The sequence below is a fragment of the Drosophila navojoa genome, chromosome X (assembly GCF_054131105.1).
Source record: "Drosophila navojoa isolate 15081-1374.11 chromosome X, UAZ_NAV_1.0, whole genome shotgun sequence".
In the NCBI taxonomy this organism is placed as follows: Eukaryota; Metazoa; Arthropoda; class Insecta; order Diptera; family Drosophilidae; genus Drosophila; species Drosophila navojoa.
The window spans coordinates 30,645,249-30,668,600 of record NC_142895.1 but is presented as its reverse complement, the minus strand read 5'-3'; the positions used below and the strand labels follow the sequence as shown (position 1 = coordinate 30,668,600).

At 45.6% G+C, this 23,352-nt stretch overlaps 3 protein-coding genes and 2 long non-coding RNA genes across 5 annotated transcripts in view; 3 read left to right on the top strand and 2 right to left on the bottom strand.

The window, feature by feature from the left end:
* The window catches only part of LOC149090818 (uncharacterized), a 128,119-nt gene that overhangs the window by 4,306 nt on the left and 100,461 nt on the right, over nt 1–23,352 (bottom strand). The window lies entirely within an intron of this gene.
* The window catches only part of LOC149090821 (uncharacterized), a 113,354-nt gene that overhangs the window by 55,840 nt on the left and 34,162 nt on the right, over nt 1–23,352 (top strand). The gene's annotated exons all lie outside the window — the stretch shown is intronic.
* Nucleotides 1,673–14,653, top strand: stg1 (stargazin-like protein). The gene is made up of 8 exons (XM_089264623.1): nt 1,673–2,381; nt 7,442–7,617; nt 8,187–8,282; nt 10,263–10,403; nt 10,511–10,728; nt 12,314–12,675; nt 12,742–13,325; nt 13,867–14,653. Exons 1-8 carry the CDS (start codon nt 1,687–1,689, stop codon nt 14,628–14,630), a joined length of 3,036 nt encoding a protein of 1,011 aa, XP_089120749.1. The 5' UTR covers nt 1,673–1,686; the 3' UTR covers nt 14,631–14,653.
* Nucleotides 15,630–20,213, bottom strand: unc (uncoordinated). The gene is made up of 4 exons (XM_018107218.3): nt 19,094–20,213; nt 17,467–19,031; nt 16,902–17,407; nt 15,630–16,845 (listed from the first exon to the last, which is right to left on the bottom strand). Exons 1-4 carry the CDS (start codon nt 19,860–19,862, stop codon nt 15,753–15,755), a joined length of 3,933 nt encoding a protein of 1,310 aa, XP_017962707.1. The 5' UTR covers nt 19,863–20,213; the 3' UTR covers nt 15,630–15,752.
* LOC108655473 (NEDD8 ultimate buster 1) lies at nt 20,691–23,073 on the top strand. The gene is made up of 4 exons (XM_018107195.3): nt 20,691–21,046; nt 21,106–21,564; nt 21,620–22,411; nt 22,473–23,073. Exons 1-4 carry the CDS (start codon nt 20,927–20,929, stop codon nt 22,938–22,940), a joined length of 1,839 nt encoding a protein of 612 aa, XP_017962684.1. The 5' UTR covers nt 20,691–20,926; the 3' UTR covers nt 22,941–23,073.

Genomic DNA, 23,352 nt, shown 5'->3' with positions numbered 1-23,352 from the left:
CTAAACAGCAACGACGCCTCCTTCTAATGAGCGTCATTAGGTCCGTCATCCTCTACGCTGCGCCCATATGGGCAAGAGCGATGGCAACGCCGAGCTACAGCCGGGGCATTTGCGCGATCTATAGACTGAGCGCAATCAGAGTCAGCTGCGCTTTCAGGACTATCTCCGATGACGCGGCGCTCGTCATAGCTGGTATGGTACCGCTGGAGTACTTGGTCGCCGAAGCCGTGGAGCGAAATTCGCACGCGCCTGCCCGACCCAACGCTATCAGGGCGAACAGCATTGCACGATGGCAAAGGAAGTGGAATAGCTCAGCTAAAGGGCGGTGGACGCACAAGCTCATCCCGGAGCTCGAACCATGGGTCAACCGCAAGCACGGCGAGGTAAACTTCTACCTTACGCAGATCCTCTCGGGACATGGATGCTTTCGGAGCTATCTGAAGCGCTTCGGCCACGAGGAATCTGACGAGTGCCCCTGGTGCGAGCGAGGGCACGTGGAAGACGCCAACCACATTCTTTTCGAATGTGGACGGTTCCTGGAGGAGAGGCGTCGTCTGGAAGAGGCAGTGGGCCGCTCCATCAGAGCGGACAACATTGTCAACACCATGCTGGAATCGGAGGAAGCTTGGGAACAAACAAGCACCTTCGCGGCCACAGTGATGATGGAGCTCCGCAGAGCCGAGCGAATGAGAAGTCGAGCTGTCCCAGGCTAAGGTAGCGCACAGTGCTTGCGAAGCAATGCTTTACGGCCGTCCCGCAAGCATCGCGCACTATCCTAGCCACCACGCAACTTGCACCTTGTAATATTAAAATTGTTAATAAACGAATATAAAAAAAAAAACACACACACACACACACACACACACACACACACACACACACACACACACACACACACACACACACACACACACACACACACACACACACACACACACACACACACACACACACACACACACACACACACACACACACACACACACACACACACACACACACACACACAAACAAACACACACACACACACACACACACACACACACACACACACACACAAACAAACACACACACACACACATTCACATATGTATGTATTTATAAATAGATCCCAAAGCGGCCGGAAGCTAACAACGGAAGTTGCAAACGATTGCTGCTTTCTGCTGCTGCAGATGTTGCTGCTGCTGTTGTAGTTGTAGTTGTTGTTGCTGCTGCTGCTGCTGCTGCTGCTGCTGCTGCTGCTGCTGCTGCTGCTGCTGCTGCTGCTGTTGCGGCTGCTGCTGTTGCGGCTGCTGCTCTGCTGGTGTGTTTTATAATCGCTTTTGAGCTGCGTATAACATGAGGTAAAAGCCGTCCGTGTCGTCTGGCCAACCAAGTAGACTCGGCTGGCGCTCGTGCGCCCTTAGCCGAGTCCTGCTCAGCCAGGAGTATCTTCTGCTGCTATTGCCATTGCCACTTGGCTTCACACTCATTCAGTCATTGACCAGCTGTCCAGCGCTCCGCACGCCGACGGGAGCAGCGACGAGTTCAGACGTCAAAGTGACTTTTTGTTTTCGTTTGCCTCTGTTTTTTGGCGCGCATTCGAGATTAGTTGCAAACATTTAGCATTGTGTGCCTAAAATTATTTCGTTTAATTTTTTTAACTTGATTATATTTTTTTTGGTGGAAAGTCAAACAGGTGAAAATATGCGTGATCATCCAGCGGTGCCAAATGTGTTTCGTGTTGCCTCATCGCACAGCATCAATAGCATGGGCGCTGCTGCCACGCCCGGCAGTAATAATATGCAGCAGCAGCAGCATTTGAAAATGGGCCCCAATATCAAGTATGTGAAAAGCAACAGCTATGAGCAGCAGCAAGTAGCACAGTTGGACCCACAACCGCAACATCAGCTTGCTAAGCATCAGCTAACCACCAGCGCATCCATTGAGCAGACGCATCAATTGATGCAGCAACAGCAATCGCCGTACGCAACGTTGCCCCGCGGCGGTCTGCGACGCACGCAACAAGAACAACAGCAGCAGCAGACACAGCAGGATTCGCACAAGCACCTGCAGACAGGCGTCATCAATACGATTTCTGGCAGCATTCCAGCGACGGGCTTTCAGTCGCTAGCTGGCAGCTTCAGCGATTTGCAGCTCAACAATTTGAGTCGCAACAACAACATCTGCCCGACCAGCAGCAGCAGCAATAATGACAAACGACAGCAACAGCAGCACCCACCACACCAGCACCGTCAAGTCTACTGCAAACCTGTCGAACAGCAGTGGGCATCACCGTCGCCTGAAGGTGCTGGTACCGCTCTGGAAGCCCAGCCTGGATTCACGAGCATGTCCAGCGTCAGAGACGGTTACCTGTGGCTACTGACACCTGTTGCGGCCAGGTGAGTGCCATACCGATCATGTTCCGACAAGCTCGAGAATGTCACTCTTTTGACGCCCTTTGCGATCAACAGCTGGAGGCATGCGAGAGTTTTATTATTTTAATTACCATTTATATTTGTGGCCTTCGAAGATCTATAATGAATGACTGAATATGTATTTTATATGTATACAAATATATAAAAATTCATATATATTTTGCATACTTTAATCTGGTTCCTAATTATGTAAAAAAAATAAAACTGTTTCCTGCCATTATAAGTTAATTTAATTATACCCTGAACCCATTAAAAATGGGAAATCTGGGTATAATGGCTTTGTTAAAGGTATGTAACAGGCCGAAGGAGGCGTGGCAGATCCCACAAAGTATATACATATACTCTTGATCAGGGCGACGAGCTGAGTTGATATAGCTCTGTCTGTCTGTATGTCCGTCCTTCCGTCTGTCTGTCCGTATGCTTGAACGCGTCGATTTCAAATATGAGCTAGAAACTTCAAATCTTTTAAAACTGTCCGTACATAGAGCGCGCATATCGAGTTTATCGCCAAAAATCGATAACTCATCCCTTTATTTTGTATCGATTAAAAGCCTTATCGAAAATCTGTTATAATATTATATCTCCTACATCTTTAGCGGTAAAGTCTATAAATTTTAAATATATATTCAAATGCATTTTATAAAATTTCGGTTATTGTCATATTTTGGATACCGGCTCCAAATACACCAGAGTCCCCAGTGAAGGTCAGATGCCAGTATATATACATATGTTGGTGTGCACACATACATTCAAACTTATTCTAGCATATTCTTAGAATCACATTACGCATGAAGTGTTAGAATTCTCAGCAGTTAGTTTAATTTAGTTTCGCTTCTGAACCTATTTCTGTTTTGCCATCATGTATACCATATGTAGTATGATTTTAAATTTTAGCTGGCCAAAAATTAAGTGTCTACGCTCAGATGGGGCGTGGCAAATCGAGAAAAACTGAACTTTCTACAGTATTAGAGCTAAACTTGGCTACTAAATTGCTGATGGGGTGCGAATGAGTATTCCGCAGTCCGTAACGCAACGACTGCAACGTTCTTACTTGTTTTTAACAAAATTTGAATAATTTATACATATATTGTTATATACAGTTTTTGGATACCGCTCCCCTTCGCCTCAAATTTCAAGTGTGCTTTGATCACGTTCTGGTTTCATGGAGATAACCTACAAGAGAAATTCTTCAATAAATAAATTCTCATAATTTCGCCCACACTGCAGTCCAAGGGCAGTCGCTGCCCTCTGCAAAGTTAGTTAGTTCTTAAAAGTGCGTGTGGATGTATGGGGGTATGTGATTTTGTATGTGTGAATAAAAGAAATGCAGAATGATTAGAATATTAGCTTGGAGGGTTCAGGGTATCCTAGCCGTCTCGACCAGAGCACACTTACTTGGCTTAGTATTGATTTTATTATACTGATTTACGAAAGTGAAACGAGACTGTGTTAAGACTTTCCCGATCCGCCCAAGGGGGGTGTGGCAAATCGAAAAATGCATTTTCCGATATACCAGAATTCATATTAGTTAATGAGCTATAAAGCTATAAATTTGGAATGTAGATCCGTGTCGACCGTCAAAGATCACGAGCTATGGCGGTTATATCTACGCCCACTGGGGGCGTCGAAAATCGGAGAAAGCTGTATCTCTAGAGCTAGCACGCTGAAATATTGCACGTAAGCTAATGTTATGATTCTATAAATATTATAGAAGCTTCAACCCATAAATAATTTTTACGCCTTTTTAGGGGTGTGGCATATCAAAAAATACCCTCTAATTTTCAAACTTTTTGAGTATAAGCATCTAAAATTTGCAGTTAGGTTACCGTTGGCTCGTTCTAAGAACTGACCAAAAATAAGGTGTCTAAGCTGCATTTTCTACAGTATTCGAGTTAGAAACTCAAACCTTAGCTACTAAATTGCTGATGGGATGCGAATGAGTATTCTGCAGTCGGTAACGCCCGACTTAATATCTTTGCACAACAGCTGGTGGATTACACACTCAATATGTATGTATATGTATAATAATATACATATATCTTTGTATATACATATATGGAGTCTTTTAGACTTACTGTACCGAGCTGTTAAGCCTTTGAGCATAAGCATCGTGCACCAGGCTCAGATTTTCAATGAGTTTAGGGTATCAAAACAATTGTAACTTTTCATTCAATTTCCGAACTCCTCTGCCTAATTTTTGCCCCGTCACGGTTGTTTATTTGGAAGACAGTTTTTGTGTGGAAGGCTTAAGATTCTTTAAAAGGGAATACTTCACAAAGTATGGCAAATATTGTAAGAATTGTGCGAGTGCGAGTTTTGGAATCCGAAATGCAAATTGAGATTGTCGTCTCGTTGAAGGCGCGTGGCCGAGTTGAGTTTCAAACTTTTCGAAATAAAGATCAAAAATTGTTGATCCTAAATGCGAACTGTGTGTGGGGCGAGGAGCGAACAGACTTCCTTAAAGCCGAGTGAAGGCAACTGAGCACTGTGGACACACTGACTGCAAATAGTTTGCGAACAAATTAAGCCCACTTTGCAGTGATTTGTGTCGCTAACACAATTATTTGTCGGCAGCAGCAGAGCAGGAGGCGAACGACTTGGCTGTGGCTGCGACCGCTTCCTATACTGACAACGCAGCTGATGTCCTTCGTGTGTCCTGCTTCTGAGCTCTGCTCTTCTATGTCTACTATTCATCCTGATTGCTATTACTGCTGCTGCTACTGCTGCTGATGCTGTTGTTGTTGTTCTTGTTGTTGTTGTTGAGTGTAGCTCAGCACGTGGAAATATGTACTACGTGCAAAATATAAGTCGCGTCCCTTGGCAGTGGTTGTGGCAGTGGTTGTGGGTGTGGGTGAGTGGCTGAGTGAAGTCGATGCTCCAGCAATTGGTTGGCAAATGACAGATGGCAATACATACGTGATTCAACACGAATACACACATTGTATGTATATGCATGCACATACTTTTCTACATATCTATATATGTAATATTTAAATATAAGCAAAGCCTGGGCCATTAAAGAACTTCTAAGGCTGCGACCCACTGATTGAAGAGCTACCTCATCTCTTCTTAAATATCACATTATATCTGTGCACACATGCACACATCTGCAAGATGTGTAAAAAAGTCAATCACAACAACTATAAGGCCCACCGAAAGTATTCGCAGCGAGGTGAAGCGAGGCATCCATGTATATGAGTCTCGGAGCCCGCGAGAAAGCCAAAATTCTTAATTTGACTGTCATGGCGCAGACATAATGGCTCACATTTCTATGTATTAGTCACATACATTCCTTCTGGCCGCTCGTCCGCCTGTCCCCCAATCCGTCGGCCCTTCCTTCTGGCCCACTTTCATCCGATATTTGTGCGCAGTTTTTATGCCATTAACTTTTCTCTTGCTCACCTTTTCGGTTTCTTATTTTCTGGTATTTTCAGTTCTTCAGTTTTAAGCGTATATATATTTGCTTATATAAGGTTGTCTGGGGACCCAAATAGTCGTCGCAATAATCTTTGCAGGCGCTATAAGCGGAGTCGTTATAGTCGGGCTCTACTGCATAAATGATTAATGTCCCATGTGAGAATGAGATCAAGTTTAACAAGAAGAATAACATTTTGGTGTATGTTATTGCACTTTCTTTTCTTTCCGTTATACAAATAATTTCAGATATTCATTGAAAATAAGCAGCTTCAGATGCAGCTGCTGCTTACATGGTATCTGCTAGTCGAGGTGTTCCCAGGCAATTTATTATTGTTTAATCATTTTCTTGCATTCATTTATAACGTATTGAGCAATACCAATGACAAGTCACGTAGTGCTCGCTTACGCAGGCAGAGAGAGTAAGAGAGAGAGAGAGAGAGAGAGACAGGATGAAACAATGGCAGAGTCGAAGAGATGAAAGGAATCACTTCAGTTGTCTGCAAATGCAATTACCAATCGCCGCCTGTTAATAGATTACGAACTTTCAAAGGAAATGTATACAATATTTCTATGGAGTGAAATTTCGCAATTTTCCAACATTACGAACAGCTTTGGGGTAAAGAAACCACCTTGCTACTCCATCTGCAAATCAAATTGAATTCATTTGAATGGAATTACCTGGCTGTTAATGCATAGACAGTGAATGGGAGGATAAGAGAGAAAGAGATGGAAAGACCCAGAAAGAGAGAAAGATAAAGAGAGAGAAAGAGTTCTTTTTCTATTAATTGAAAGACGAATGTCTGTGCATCATACAACAAAGTATTAAAGGGTTAACAGGGGACTTCATTTAAATATATTTAACTCTACACTCAAAAGTAATGAGTGCAAACAAAGAAAACTTTTAAGGCCATGAAATAACAAAGGAAAGTAAAGCTCTTTAGCTACGCAGGCCAACATAATTTGGTAGCCAAGAAAAATGCGCAGTCATTCTAATCACCTTGCAAGGCATTTACGTGATCCGGAGCTCTTTACTGAGAGATTTGCGGGTTATTTGCTCCTAAGCTGAGTAATTCATTTCAGTTAAAGATCCTCTAGCTGAAGTCCGTTTGGAAATTTGGAAAAATTTGCCTGACAAATGTGATCAGACGCAAATACACATTTTGAGTGGATTTCATGCTATTGCTGTTATTGTTTGGTAATGCTCATATTTGGTCAGCCCTAATACACTTCAAGTATTTTCAAAAATCTCGTCGACAGAAAATTGGATTCAGTTTCCATTCGGGCTGTCTTCTAGCTCAGCTTCTTCTGGGCTTCACAATTTCATGAAATTAGATGTTGGCCTGTTCTTTTGTGAGCAGCTAAATTTTCGGTTGTGCTTCGGCGGGCGCCCTTACTTAGCATACGATGCTGCTAACGACACAGATATCACATTTTTGAATCAGCAGTCAAACAAGGAAGCACAAAGGCACACACACACGCAGTCATTCACATTAGGCTCTCTCTCTGTATGCGTATATATATATGTATATGTATGTGTTGGCGAGGCCTTTCGCATTCATTTGGCGCATGCATAAACTGCAACATAGTTAATTTGGCATCTATTACAGCATTTCGGTGGCTATCGTTATCGCCGCCCTGGCCGGTCCCCAGTGGCTGTTCACCGAGGAGAAGCTGCCCAATGTTAACTACAATGGGACGGCCAACTTTAATGCACTGGACGATGGCGCCTATGTGACAAAGTATACCAAATCCAGTCTTTGGATTTTGTGCACAACTCTGCCAGGTGAGTGAAATGGTCAGTAGGGAATGGGGTATGAGGGTGGTGGACACTAAATTAGTATAAATGTGAAAGGCGATGACATTGCGTATACGTCATGTGGCCCACGCGATTTGTACTGTCAATGCTAAATGAACGGCACACACAAACAGCACTGCAGTCAATCAAGCGACGTCAGCTAGTCAGTCAGTCAGTCAGTCAGTCAGTTAGTCAATCGAGCAAACAAATAAGTCAGACAGCTGCCTCCAATTAAGCGCCATCTGTCGGCTGCCAAAAACCAATCCAATAGGTGTCTCTCATGCATGCCACGTAGCTCTCCAGACGCTGTAAATTACAGGGGAATCAAATATATACATATACAATATATAATTCGAATATCGCCTTGCACAAAAGACACCAATTACTTTTGATAGTCAGGCATGATTTATAGAAGTAATAATAAAATAGTACATTTTTAGACAATCTTGAGCACAGAATATGTATGTATCTCGCAACGAAGGTATTCCATTGGCCATAATTACGGATCTTATTATCACTGCTGCTATTGGAGATCTGATGTGTATTAATTTTCACAGGACTTGAAATGGACTCATTCAATTGCATTAAAATTGATTACTTCCCTGATGAGGACTATCAACCAGATCCGCACGATTCAACGTCTGCCATCCCCTGTAAGTAAATGTTTATCAAATATGTATAAATAGTTTGGCACTACTTTACTACTACTACTTTATATAAATACATACATATCATACCTACGGACTCATATTGGCTACTGATTATTGCAGATGCCATATTGTGCATCATGCGGGTAGAGCTTGCATTCGATCTGAAGCCAAAAGGCTGTAGAAAATTCCGTTTGACTGCTTGTTAATTGAACACATATTTAATTGAGGTATAGCAGCAGCGTTTCATAGCCAGCAAATTTGATTAAAAATAATTGATTTGTGTACATGAAAATATCAGTTACAAGTGCCCTTTTGCCCTTTAACAGCACCCGGACGGCTGACTAATTGCATTTAGGTCGATATTTGGGGGCTGCCTCGAATACTATCTGTTTGCTGGCATTGACGTTGTATTACATCCTTGTCCATGTGTTCATTTCGATTTCGTTTTTGTGTCCATTTCCATTTCATTATTATTTACTTTTCGATTTCAGTTTATTCGATTTGTCTCTGTTGCTGCTACTGTTGCCATAAAGGAAATTCTGACTAATTTAAAATGCGCCGCTGGCGATAAAAACAAACTATTAGACGGAAAAGCTCACATCATTTTCCCATTTCACATTATTTTCTATTATTCTCCCTTTTTTTGGAGTAAAGGCCGCGGGCCGAAAATCAGACTTTTGACTTTTTGGTGAAAATTGGCTTTGCGGTTGCTACAACGAAGCACAATCAAACTCTGTTTATGTGGCATGCAACAGTAGGTGGACCACACGAAGTGCGTCTGTTCGTTCATGCCAGATTCTTGACTGGGACCTCATTGGGTGAGGCGTCTTCCCCGTGTTTCCAATTGGTTTTGTACGTTCTACTCATGGCTAGGCAAGGTAAGCAAATGTATGAAAAGGGCATATTAGTTATCTACATACCCAAATAACTTGACGTTATGAGTGCTGCCAAAGATAGGACATCATGATAATAAAATAATGATAATAATAATAAAATTGTTCAAGTTGGACTCAAGTAAGAAAGCTCTAGTCGAGACTGCTCGACTACGATTCAATAATAGCTCACACACACACACAGACGCACGCACGCACACACACACGCACACACATATACAGGCGACTGCGCCTGGGCGATTGGTTGAAGTAGTTAAAGTCTAGACGTACAATCTCAATGAAACTTTCAGAACGTAATCATAATGCTTAAATGTGTGTATATTCTGAAACTTAAGTCTCTACTATTTTAAATACGCCTTTTACAAATATAAGAGTGAGGGGTGGATATAGGGGTGGGGGTATATTTGAACAAAAATCGAAATTGTATAAACTGCATCTTAATATTGGTTTCAAATTTGACTTTAGCTTTAAAAATGTAGGAGATATAATTTTATAACTGATTTTCGATAACAAAATAACGGGATGAGTTATCGTTTTTTAGTGATAAACTCGATATGCGATCGATTTAGCTCGTCGCCCTGATCAAGAATATATATACTTTGTGGGGTCTGCCAGGACTCCTTCTGTCTGTTACATACATTTCAACAAAGCCATTAGTGATGATTTCCCATTTTCAATAGATTCGGTGTATAAAAAAATAAATATTCACAGTTAACTATACTGCCATCCGACTTGATTGTAAACTGCAGATTAAGTTTATATTTAATAATGAATAGTCTGTCTATGAGCTCAAAATCACCTGAGATGCATGGGGATCTACAAATCTATTGAGTTACAGTTCAAGTTTCAATGATCTAATCTGTTTGTGCAAGATCATAATTGAGTTCTTGAAGAATACTAGAGTACTATAAGCATATTCAGTCACTTATCATATATATGTATATGTCTGTGCAGATACATATGTAGATATATTCACAATAGGATATCTTTTTAATCTTATCCTATATGTATATATGTACATTAGCAATCCATATCATTTTTTCCCCCGGAAACGAAAAATTTGTTGGAACTTATTTCATGGTTTTTGTAGATACGGTTACACGGTGCTGTCCAATATTTCTGGGTGCCGGCATTCTGTTGGTCATCAGCTTTCTTATCTTTATGATACCAACTTGTACGCATCGGAAATACATATACTATTTCAGTTCCGGAATACTATTTATCGTCAGCGGTAAGTCATGCTTATTTATAAAGTAAGGAATTGGTCTTGGAAGTGCTTGTTAGTAGATGTTCTTGCAAGTGTTAAAAGTTAAATTTAAATGTCATATTATTCTATAGGTCTGATCATGCTCATCGGCTTGATTGCTTACATATCTATACTGAAGGCAGAGATTGGATCCAAGCTGCGTTCGCGATCCACCCTACAGCCAGCGCTCTTCAAGGTGAGCTATGGCCAGAGCTTCTTCCTGTTCGTCTTTGGGTTCATTGCCACCGAGTTCGTCGGAGTGCTAAACATATTTCTCTTCATCAACATGCACGAGATGAACTACTACAGCGTAAGTATAAACGCCTACCAGTCCCAGCATCCTCAGCGGAAATGGGATAGGGAAGGGCAAAGGGAGGAGCAAGGGATGGGGGTGTGGGAGCAAGAACTAACGACATTTCCGTTTGTGCGAGCCACCACCGACAAATAGTACTCCGACTGCTTCTCAAAGCTCTCTGACCATTTCAATGTTGTTAATCATACCATCAATCATAACCAATGTGCATCTCTAGCGGGACAACTAAACCTTCTAATGATAAATCTGATATTCTTAACATTCTGCACATCTTTTATGCACACATACATACACATACATCCTCACGTACGCTAACTGCTAACTGCGTGCTAACTGCGAAGTAAGCAGCGATTGCGCTTGGACTGCGCTGCAGTGAGGGCAATATTAGAGAATATTTGTTGAATAATCTAGTTTCTAGACGTATAATTTTAATAAAACTTTCAGAACGTAATCACATGGTCAAAATGTGTGTACATTCTCAAGCACAAATCTCTAGAACTTGAAATTGGGGGCGAAGGGGGCGTGGTATCCAAAATCTTAATCTGTATCCATATGGCACAGTAAATCTGAAGTCTCCAGGTCAAATAGCACTCAAATTAGGATGAAAAAAACTATATCGATTTTTCGATTATTCACGATAAAAAAGTTATCGAATGAGTTATCGAAAAATGTGATAAGCTTGTACTGCGTACATACATGTGTACATACATACATATGTACACACGAGTATGCATGCCAAATTTCAGCTCTCTAGCTCTTACAACTTCTGAGATCGACGCACTCATACGGACGGAAAGACAGAAGAACAGGGCTATACCGACTCAGCTCGTCGTGCTGATTAAGAATATATGTACCTAGTTAAGGGGGCCTGCGATGATTCCTTCTGCCTGTTACATACTTTTCACAAAACGATTGCCCTGATTTCCCATTTTCAATGGGTTCAGGGTATAACAAGTAAGAAAACTCTAGTCGAGACTGCTCGACTGGGAGATACCCTGAACCCTCCAATCTGATATTCTACTCACTCTGCACTTCTTTTAGGCACACATACATATGTATGTACATACACACGCACGTATTATGCAGTAAGCAGCGACTGCGCTTGGGCTGCGCTGCATTGTAGGCAATATACATACATACATAATACGAATTTATTTGTTGAATAATTTAATTTCTAGACGTACGATCCTAATGAAACTTTCAGAACGTAAACATAATGTTTAAATGTGTGTACATTCCAAAGCACAAGTTCTAGTACTTGAAATACGCCTTTTACAAAAGTGAGGGAGAGGGGGTGAATTTAGGGGTGGGGGTAAATTTTAACAAAAATGGAAATTATATAAAATACACATAAGTCTACATTTAAAATTTGGAAGCTCTAGCTCTAAAGGTGTAGAAGATATAATTATATAACCAGCTTTCGATAAGGTTTTTGATCGATAATAAAATATCGGGAGCAGTTATAGATTTTTCCCATTTTCAATGGGTTCAGGTTATAAAAAGTCAGCGGTAACTGCCCGATAGAGCATTGCTTACTGCATATTCTCTGCGCTCACAGTTTGTGTTACTCTTTTTCAAGCAGCGACTACCCTGCTTTAGTTTGACCAACATACATTCCACCACCAAGGGAGACCAGGATGAGAATGTGCTTAACCACTCGTACAAGCGCTATCACCAGTCGAACACGGCAACAACGACAGCTGCCGGCCAGGAGACGATACCAGTGTCGGTGCGGGAGTCGCAATATCGAGTTGGTCAGCAGCAGCAGGTGCGACCGGTGTTACAGCGGTCGAGCAATGCGCGATTGCACCAGGTGCATGATGCGAGACGTGGACCCAGCCAGACGCAGACACTGCCCGCAGGCTATGCGTGCCTCAAGCATCCGAGCGCCAACGGGGGCGGCTCCAATATAAATCTTTATCTACACAACGATCTGGATCGGCGGTAAGTAGAGGCCAATGGCCAATGGCTTACACGAAATTCTAATTAGCAGTGGGTGACTCCCTGCAGCTTCTACTTTGAGAAGCCGGCGGTCTCCAAGTGCAATTTGCACTCTCGCAGCTTTGCCAAGTCATTGAACGAGCTGTGCCTAGAGCCAACACCAGCAACGGCCCCAGCCCCACAACCACCACCGCCTACCGCTACGTTTGCCGATTTGCCACAGGAGTTTCCGCTAACGCGCTCGGTGTCGACCACCACAGATATCTACACAGCGCCAACGGCGGTCCAACTGAAGCGCAAGCAGCTGCGCAACATGGCCACCAATACTCGCACAGAACAGCGCGACGACGGAGAGGAGCAAACGGCGCGGCTGTGCGGGCTGAAGCGCGGCCTGCGCAAGACTAAGGACGAGCTGTTCCAGGAGTTCTGCAAGCGAGCTAGCATGCGCGCCAAGCCAAAGAATATATACTATATACCCAGCGAAGATCCTGACGATGCACCCCCGCTCCAACAGCCACAGCCCCCACGGCGTGGCTACGAAGAGGCCCAAAGGAGCCAACATGATGAAGATGACACCGACGGCGATGATCATGGATTTCGACAGTTTCGCTCTGGCCCCACCTTGGACGAAGAACATCTCTATATAGTCGGCGGTAAATTAACAAGATATCTTATCTAAAATAATCTATATATCATTAGAGCCATAATGAACTAAATGATAACAAATAACTCGGAAAGCTTCATTAGTAGATCAGGGCTATTATTATTTGCCTATATCCCTGTAACCGTGGGCAAGGGCAGGCCCAGGGTGTTCATTTAGAAGACTACTTTTCAATATGTAGTATTTGCTAGTACCACACAGAATTGGTTGAGTGAGTCAGTTCTAGGCAAATATGTATGTATATGTATCCAATAAAAGAACGAAATTAAGAGGCTAGGTGGAATAACCTGAAAAGCCTCTCGACTATAACTAAGAATTATGACACGAAGTCACTGTCGAAAACTTATAGCTCATTAGAGTTAGTATGCGATGCTTTCGCCAGCCAATGCCAAAGAACGTCACCGGGATGAGAAAATACATACATATGTAGTCTTTAAGTGTAAGGGGTTGAGTGAATCCGCACCTAAGGTTGGATGGACTACTATTAGTTTCTATAAGGTATTGCTTGTAATGTCTGTTAATTTTATATGCAGATCACGCTCAGCTAGTGATGCCTCGGCGAGTGTCCATGTGTGTGGAGCCTTTGCTGCCGCCGTTGATGCCGACGCAGCAGTTGCGCAAACTGAACTCGAATATGTCGCTGCACATGCCGCAAACAGAGGTGTGGCCCTGGATGACACAGCCACGTCTCGCATCGGAGCATGGTCAGAGTCGGACGCTGCCACGCTGCTTCCTGCGCCAGACAGCTGGCAGTCAGGACAGCCTGGGCTCCCTGCAGAGCAGTTACAGCGCCAGCCAGCTGCGCTTCTCGCAGCTGATGCAGCAGCACCAGCAGCAACTGCATCAGCAGAATCGTTATCTGTCCACGCTGACGCTGCCCCGGCCCGTTGATGAGGCTCAGATCAATCCGCAGTCACAACAGCAGCAGCAGCAGGCGCAGCCACAGCCGCAAGCACAACCGCAGCCGCAGTCGGCAGTGCAGTGGCCCTCGGCTATACCGTCCTCACCATCCAATTATGCCAACGGCTATCCAATGCCTCAGCCACTTTACGCTCCGGCTATTGCTGTACCGCTTTCCAGCAGCATCGCCGGACCGCATCCGCCCAAGTTTCAGCGCGCCTACGCCTTCGACGATGCCCAGCGCCGGGCCAGCCAGGCCAGCTGTGCCGCTTCGGAAGCCTTCGATCTGGACGAGATGGAGCGCGAGCGCAGACACTCCCATGCCACCCTCTTCGGTGGAACAGGCATGCCGCAGAAGCGGGAGCAATACGACATCATCAATGGCACTGCGGTTTAGACCGATTTCTATGTGGTCCCAGTCACGGCCAAACCTTCTAAATCAATTTTGTTGTGTCTAAATCTCAATGTTGACTGTTAAATGAAAAGTTGAGTAACATGAATAGCTCTTAAGCATGGTTTCCCCAATTGCACTAGATGACATAGAAACGATTGCAAGACATACATATGTACATATGAATCTGTCTTTCAAGCACTTCATGAATAATAATTACACGAGTAGACTAATAACTAACAAGTAAACAAGTAAGAAAGGTCTAACAAAAATCGAAATTGTATAAAATTCATTTTATTTTGGAGACTCTAGCTTTAAAGATGTAGGAGATACAATTTTAAAATTGATTTTCGATAAGATTTTCTTTTCTCGACAACAAACGGGACAAGCTATCGATTTTTAGTGATAGGCTCGATATGCGCGCATTTTGAAAAATTGAAGTCTCTAGCTCTTATATCTTCTAAAATCGACGCGTTCAAACCTACGGACAGACGGACGGACAGGGCCGAAATGGCTCAGCTCGTCGCCCTGATCAAGAATATATACTTCATGTAGTCTGCCACGCCTCCTTCTACCTGTTACATATATTTCAGCAAAACCATTATACCCTGATTTCCCATTTTCAATGGGTTCAGGGTATAAAAATAATTATATTCATCTGCCGATTCCTCTTTATATATTTTATTCATATTATACACATATATATAATGTCAACATTATCCTATGTAATAACATTTGTAAGTGCTCAATTTCTGCCATCATATTTTATCTTCGACTTTTAATCGGTTCCCTATTAAATGTATGTATATTAAGACAGATAATACTGCTGTAATTTAAAAATTTCATCATGAATATAAACTATATGCATAAATATATGTATGTAGATATTGTCATATAAATAAAGATATATATATATATATTATATATATATATTATATATATATATATATATATATATATATATATATATATATATATATATATATATGTAAATGTATATGTATCTACGATTGCCTCAGTCTTCATTGGGTTAGAGGAGAATGGGACTGGGGACGATTGCTTTGTTAGACGCGATTGCCGGATTCCAATACCACAAACATGTCTACCAAAGCAAACGTCTACATTTCATCACAGATTCATGCGTCTCCAGAACTCAGGACTATGCGACGGCGGCGAGCTGGATGACGCGTGCGATGCGGATGAGATGCTGCTTACCAGCTGGGCGTACACCTCCCGCATGGCTATGGGGGGGGTGTCCGGGCTACTGGCCAGGCTGCTTGAGTTGGTCGTCGTGTTGCCAACATCGCTGATTGCGTCCAACAGCCCCAAAAGATTGGTTCCGGCAGTCGTGGCTGCAGGCAGCTCCGTTCGGCAGCTGGGCGCAGTATGAGGTCGATGGGCCAAAGCAGTGGCTGTGCAGCTGGTGTTCAATATACTTGTGGGCGCACTCCAAGGACGTGTTATTGTCTTCATTTTGGTCAAAGGCAAGTCATCGAACTTGGCTGGGCTTTGTGCTACTACCTGAGCACCAAACAGCTGATGCAATCTAGCCATGGAGCGCTGCAATTTGCGTCTGGCAGGCGGTGTCACCGGCCCGTCGCCTCGATTGGCGTTCGCATCTGCCAGAGAGGTGAGCGTGCTGCTGCTGCTGCTGCTGACTAGATCTGTCCCCAGTGCTTTGCCGAGCTGTTCTTCGGCGGTTAACAGCTGCAGGCTGCCGGGCTTGCAGACTCGCGCTAGTGTCGCCTCTACGCGGTTCATCAGATGCTGCGTCTCGTTCTGCACCTGGTCAGCTATAGTTGTTCGTTCATTCGCCAGCGCTGATGCTTCCAGATCCAGCTCCGGACACATTATTGATGCTGGTGCTGCTGACGTCCTTGCTCCTGTTGCTGTTCCTGAAGTTGACTGAAGCTCTGAGAAGAGCTTACGCCTGGCCACGGCAATGGCATTGGTGAACTGATAGTTCTCCTGGTCCACTTCTGAGCTGCTGGTGATGGGCGAAGGTGCCGATGGCAACGCTACAGTCAGGTTGACATCGTCACAGCGAATGCGTCGCTGCCACTCGCGAATGTTTTCCAAGGTGTGATGGATCTGCTGGCGCTCACTGGCACAGCTGGCACGTATGTTGATCTTCTGTTTCTGGACACGCGCACGCTCCAAATAATCCAGGAAACTCTGCTCCAGCAGATCGCTCTCTTGCTCCAGCTGCAGCATGCGATTTCTTTATGGATGGGAGTCAGAGTCAATAAGAACTTACACGAAATGGGATCAACTTACTTGGCGCTAAGTAGTGCCTCATTGAAACTAGAGATATCTTGTGGTCTGGCGTCGGATTTGTGTGTCCTGCTTTGGGTACAGGTGTTGGTGGCAACACTGTTCTGTTGGGGTTTCCCTGGATGAGCAGGAGCTGAGACAGGTACAGAAGAAGTTGAAGCAGCAGCAGCAGTAGGAGCAGCAGGTGCAGTAGCGACAGTAGGAGCAGCAGTATCATCAACAGTCAAGTCTAGTAGATTATGAAGAGGCGGTGCAGAGACAGATCCAGCCGGTGGCGCAGGATGCGAATTAGTCGTGGACGCAGCAGGACGGCTGTGCACACTGGCTTCTTCATCAGTCCAAACGGGTTGAATGCGTGCCGTTTGCTCGGCGGCTAGTTCCGTTTGCTGTATCTTCTCCGCAATCAGCCGATGATGCATCTCGTAGCGCTCGAGCAGGCGGAATATCTTTTGCACAAGCTCACGTGCTTCCGTAGACTGTGAGTCGCGCTCGACATGTCGGCAGAGCGTCTGTAATGAAATTAAGTAAAATTAGGTATACAAGATATTGGCATAGGAGGAGTACGCACACGCCAGGAGTTTTGCCTGCGACTGAGGCGCGTCAGCTCCGCATGATGCCGCATCTTTACTTCGAAGAGCTCATCCAGACGGTGCTTCTGCTGCTCCAGTGCCTTGTTCAGCGACAGCTCGACGCGTTCCAGGAAGATCATACCGCTGCGACTGTGTAGCATCTCATAGATCCACTGCTCGTAGCTGCGTGAAGCCACAGCTGTTTCGGGAGGACTTGCAGCTGTTTGGCTAGCGACATCCCGAGAGTCTCTCTGCGCTCTGCGCCTCGGACTGGTAGCTGCGTGCCGTTGCTGTGCGCTTTCCGTTTGAGTGGCACTTGTGTGCACTCTGCGCGGTGGTGGCGCTTTTTTGGTTTGGGACGATCTGTCCTTCAGTCTCTGTTGACGCTGCCACTTCATACCCTCCTGGACGCCCATGTAGTGCCCATGGGAGAAACCCTCGCGATAGCCCTGCTGGAAGCCCTTGCGCCTGCCCACGGTATACTCCTGCTCCATGGCCAGGTTGAGAACATTACTCAGCGACTGCACACAGCTCGCGAGCTCACCTACCATTGCCCCAAGCCTATCTAGTTTTGTGTGAATGCAGTCCTGGGTGCTGGAGTCCTGAGGTGCCTGCTGTTGGTATTTTTGCAAAATCAACTGCACCGTCGCCAGGCTACCCACCTGCTCCACATGTAATTGCGGCAGCTTTGGCACAGAGGGCAAGTCTGCCGGCAGTTGAATGGGGCCAACCGGGGACTGCACTGTGTTTTTGTCCTCATCCGGCTCTAGCTCTTCCTGTTCCGGCTGCTCTGGGAGCTCGGGCAGCTTTACGGCCATCTCCCCGACCCCCAGTATTTGTCCAATACCCTGGAGGCGCTGACGTTCCAGCATTTCCTTCTTCAGCAACTGGTCAAACGCCTTTCTGGAGATGACCTCGATGGGCGGCACACAGGATTTGCAGAGCTCATTGATAAAGTGCATTAAGTCCGACAGTTCCTCGTCCACGCCATTCAGCGATTGTGAGACGCGCTCTCCAATGAAGACAGTGCGTCCATCGGCAGCCACAATCAGCTCCTCGGCCTGGTACAGCCCAGTGGTGTCCACATCCGGGCTGTTCGAGAAACATGCTACCGGCTCTGTTTGCGTGCCTTCCTCCAATTGGCCTGCCGTTGGTGTCATCGTGGACTCGTTGACCTGTTGAACAACCGTACGGCGCACACTTATCAAGGTCTGAACCAGGGCGAGCAGCAGCGACTGTTGCGTTATGTCGTAGGTCTTATGCACTGTTTGCTCGAGCTCTAGCTGCGGCTGAGGCTCCCGCTGCGTTTCGCCAAGCACTGCAGAGAGCAGCTGCTGCCGCTCCTGCTCACTAAAGCGAAACTGGACGCTGTTGTCAAAGTCGGGCAGTGCATGGCGGTGCGGCATCTCGCTGCAGTAAACGGAGAGCGTGTAATGGCAATTCTGCTCATAGAGAAACTCTGCAACGAGCGTGTGCAGAGCCAAACCTAAGGGCGACATCAGCAGGAAGTTCTGCTGCTGACTCACCTGTGCGGAGGTCGACGAGAGTCGAGTCAGCAGCTTGCCTGACGAATAGAGAGAGAATGATATGGAATAGATATGCAATCACGCAGAGTGCGTTGCTTACCAAGCGAGCTGCTATTGAAGCTTTTGATAAGCTCCGTGCGCAGGTGCGTGTGCATTCTATTCTCGATACCCTCCTGTGCCAACCACTGACGAAACTCTCGCTCGAATTCCAGCTTGGACTGCTGTGAAAAATGCTCCAGCTGCCGACGCAGCTTTGTTGTCTCCTCATCCTCGGAGTCTGAGTCCTTGTCAGAGTCAGAGCCAGTGTGTTGTCCAATGGGTACGTTAGCGTCCCCACCGGCTTGTGTGTGGAGCTGGGACCCTGCCTGGTTGCCTTCTCCAGGAGCCTTCTGTTTACCTTTGTCATAACTGGGCTTGGGCGTTGAGCCCTGTATCGTTGTCGTCAGCCTCGGCGCTTGCGTCGGCTTCTGCATTGGCCTCGGCGTCGGCTTCAGTATCGACTTCGGCGTCTGCTTCGTCGTCGGCGTGGTCTTCACCATCGGCTTCGCCGGTGGCTTCGCCAGTGGTTTTGGCGCTGGCTTCGCTGTCGGTTTCGATTTCGGCGCGGTTGGTGTTACAATTGGACGCCTTAGTGGGACATCGCGTTTCTGGAGTGCCTGCGCTTCCCTCTCTCTCCTAGCCGCCTCATGCTTCATTTCACGTTCACATATCAGCAGCGGCTGCGGCTGCGTCTGGCGCAGCCTTAATCTGGTCTCTTCCTCTTTGCTTCGCTGCCTAACGGATGTCAGACGACTGAGGCCGGCAACGGTTACCGCAGTGGAAGAAACAGCAGCAGCGGTAGCAGCAGTTGGCTTTTGCTTGGGTTTCATTCCGTTTCGATGTTAGACACTAGCTATTTTGCGCGCATCGGTAGACGTTCTAGTTCTCAGTTCTAGATTTCCGCTATGGCTTCAATCACAATAATTTTTCTATTTCATCATGCACATCTTACTGATAATTCTGCCTGTTCTTGCCGGCACGGCCAGCGTTTGATAAATAACTTTTTGGACGCTGCAGCACACTGTAGACACCACCATAAGGTGTACAGCTTTGACAGCAGTAGCAGCGCCATCTGCGCACAGCCTACCTGCATTCGGCCAAGCGTGACACTGCAGACGCGCTTAAAACTCGATTGAGCGTTTGTCTAAAAGAAACATTGCCTATAATGGAATTTTATCAGTAGAATCATAATAATATACATATGTACTGCTCATGAACAGCCGAAAACATAACTATTGCTTTTGAGCCAAACATCTATCAAATCTGACATAAATATATATTTGTGTTGAGAAGAGCAAAATATATTTTAAATACAATCGCCGCAAATCCGTAATCACTGTCACAAATTGCTTGCGTGTTCATCGATGTATCGTATAAAATTGTGCATCTATCGCTGCAGCAGAGCTATCGGTAAATAATGAAAATAAGAATAATCATTGTTTTTTAATGTACATGTATGTACATTAATTAGATTTATGTTGCGTGGACACATTATATTTTGAGTACAAACGCCACAAATCTACATTCACTGACAAATGCTGTTTGCGTCCCAATCGATATATCGGATAAAATATGCATGCTATCGCTATAAAAGAGCTATCGGTATAGAATCAAAACAATAATACGCACTATTTTGTGAGAGATGCTTAACTTTTGTGGGTGGTAAACATAAATATATACATATGTGGTGATAGAGAGCAATTCCAAATGATGTTGCGTTTTCGCTTTCCTTTGTGACGTGACTTGAGAATACATGAATGTTAAAAGACTTAGTACACAGTTTAACAGAATCATGGGATTACACACACATATTTACTTTTAATTTCACAGTTTTATTATAAATAGCGAAATACTGTCATTACTTGCAGCACGCAGTTGAGGCTTGAACGTTTTGATGTCACAGATAGATAACATCTTCAACCAGGTGCGAGCGCGCCTGCAGTCCCAGGGCATCAAACTTTGGGAGGAACCATACTATTCCGATGGCTTGGGCAGTATTGAGGCCTCAATTGAAGTAAGTGCATCATCCATCCAAATCAAAATTACGGTGATATGTTTAACTTTTGCCCGCAGCGGTTAGCCGAGGACTTCAGTGTCGACCTGGGAATCGACGCCTTAAGATGCAAATACGTGATAACCGAGCTGCAGGATAACGCTCTGCGTAAGTTGGCAGCGCGTCGAGAATTCACCGAAACGGGTCTCGCCACGTTCAAGGTGCGACGCGTGGGCAATCACAATGGCACCACTAGCATAGTAGACATCAAATGTGACCTAAACGAGCTGGGCTCCAAACTGCAGCAGCTGATTGCGGCCAAGCTGGAGCTGGGCGACCCCTATGACGTTAAGTGCATTGCAGCGGGGCACATCATCTCGCCGAATGCAACGCTCGCTGCACAGCAGCTGAAGAACAATCAGCAGCTCATTGTGATCATTGGGCAACGGGACGACCAAAATGGCGCCTTGCATGAGAGAATCGGGAAGATCAAAGCGGATGTAGAGGCGGTGGTGGCATCCCAAAGCCAGCTTATGGAGGTAGGTTGCCAAGCTGACATTGCATTTGCCGCATATGTATGTAACCTCCTTTCAGATGGAAGATCAGGATGGCAATCCGGTGTTTCTGCCGCCAAACGAGAATCGCGCTTTGCTAACAGGTTTGGGCTACTGCGAAAAGGCGCGCGCTGCAATGCAACGCGACGACTACGAGGAGGCGCTTCTGTTGCTCCTAGAAGCGGATGAGCAGTTCAGTGCGTGTGATTCCAAGTTCCTTGAGTCTGTGGATAATTACGCACTGCTCAACTTGGACATTGTCTGGTGCTATATGTGCTTGAAGAATATCGCTCAGCTGCCCGATGCCGATCGTCGTTTGAGCATCTGTGAGCGTAGCTTCAAACGTAGCTACGGTGAGAACTATGCGCGTCTTTATGCGCTCAAGGGTCGCGGTTGTCCAGAGCGCGCGCTCATCATGCGGCTACAGCTGCTCCAGGGCGTCGTGCTTTACCATCAGAATCAGCGAGACGCCGCCTACGAGCGCTTGGAGGCAGCTGGCGTTGTGTTAAGTGAGCTAAAGGTCAACGACGAGCAGTTGCTACTGCTCGTCGAGATGGGTTTCGAGGTGAGTGAGGCACGCCTCGCCTTGCGCTCCTGCTCGGGCAACGTGGAGCAAGCAGTGCAGTATATTCAACAGCGCAAGCAGCAGCTTTCTGACGCTCGCAAGCAATCGAAGGAGGAGCGGGCCTTGCACCGACGTTATGCCAAGCAGGCGACACAGGACAGTGACTGGGTGAATCCTCGCAGTGTATGCACTCTCACCGAAATGGGTTTCGAGCGGCGCGTGGCGGCTGCAGCGCTGCGACGAACCGAAAACGATGTAACACGCGCAGTAAGTGAGCAGCTGCCTCAGCTTTAGATTCGATATCTCAGCTTATATTTAATCACCATAGGTGGAGCTGCTGCAAACTAATTTCGCCGAGCTGCGTGCTTCGTTGCCTGAATCGCAAAGCGTGGACGGAGTGCAGCTGGCTGTCTTGTTGCAGCTTGGCTTTAAAGAACCAGCTGCTCGGGCTGCTCTCGAAAGCGCAGAAAACAATTTGGAGAGGGCAACGGACTTTCTGCTCAAGGCCATCCAGAGCGAAGAGGAGCTGCTGCTAACTGTGGAGCGCGTCACAAAACTTGCTAACGGGGGGGCTTTCGAATTGAATGGAGCATCCACTTCGCATGCAGCCGAGGGGGCACCATCCAGTTTCCTCATAGATGCCGTGTTGCAAAAGGCCAAGGCCGAGGTGCAGGCATATCAGGCATTCAAGCGCCTGAATGCTGACCTGACTAACGCTGATCAGGATTATCTGGATTTGCCGTTGTTGCAGGAGGAACAGTTGCTGGCCGAGTACCGCAATTTGCTAGAGCAATAAAATAAGGCAACCGAGGCTACTGCTACTTTTGCCTGTTTGTTGTTAGTGTCAACACGATTGAATTTAATTACGTACGTTACGGCGGCTCCGGCACGCTATATAAAACCGGTTTAATACATGCGGATAACTGTAATCATGACTTGTGCATTGCAAATCATTCATTTATAATGATACTTAAGTGGCGTTCGTCTTGCTGCTCCTAGTCCCCACATGCCCTCTTTTGACCTGTCTACAAATCTGTTAACAGACGGCATCGCAAATTGTCTCCTATACAGAACACAAATATATACATATGTATATACTTATTTTGATATGCAATGTAATTCGCAGCTTATTAGCGTCTGATGTCAATTCATTTTATTTAATCAACAGACTTTGGATCGCTGTCAGAAGGTAAGTTGCTGACCTTCCT

What these genes read in the sequence shown, in the direction of transcription:
- stg1 (XM_089264623.1), top strand. Translation starts at nt 1,687, where the DNA reads ATGCGTGATCATCCAGCGGTGCCAAATGTGTTTCGTGTTGCCTCATCG. An exon ending in AATACTATTTATCGTCAGCG is followed by an intron (nt 10,404 to 10,510) that starts GTAAGTCATGCT and finishes ATTATTCTATAG; the next exon opens with GTCTGATCATGCTCATCGGC. An exon ending in ACATCTCTATATAGTCGGCG is followed by an intron (nt 13,326 to 13,866) that starts GTAAATTAACAA and finishes TTTTATATGCAG; the next exon opens with ATCACGCTCAGCTAGTGATG.
- unc (XM_018107218.3), bottom strand. Translation starts at nt 19,862, where the DNA reads ATGAAACCCAAGCAAAAGCCAACTGCTGCTACCGCTGCTGCTGTTTCT. An exon ending in GCAGGCAAAACTCCTGGCGT is followed by an intron (nt 17,408 to 17,466) that starts GTGCGTACTCCT and finishes ATTTCATTACAG; the next exon opens with ACGCTCTGCCGACATGTCGA. An exon ending in GAGGCACTACTTAGCGCCAA is followed by an intron (nt 16,846 to 16,901) that starts GTAAGTTGATCC and finishes CCATCCATAAAG; the next exon opens with AAATCGCATGCTGCAGCTGG.
- LOC108655473 (XM_018107195.3), top strand. Translation starts at nt 20,927, where the DNA reads ATGTCACAGATAGATAACATCTTCAACCAGGTGCGAGCGCGCCTGCAG. An exon ending in GTATTGAGGCCTCAATTGAA is followed by an intron (nt 21,047 to 21,105) that starts GTAAGTGCATCA and finishes TTTTGCCCGCAG; the next exon opens with CGGTTAGCCGAGGACTTCAG. An exon ending in CCCAAAGCCAGCTTATGGAG is followed by an intron (nt 21,565 to 21,619) that starts GTAGGTTGCCAA and finishes ACCTCCTTTCAG; the next exon opens with ATGGAAGATCAGGATGGCAA.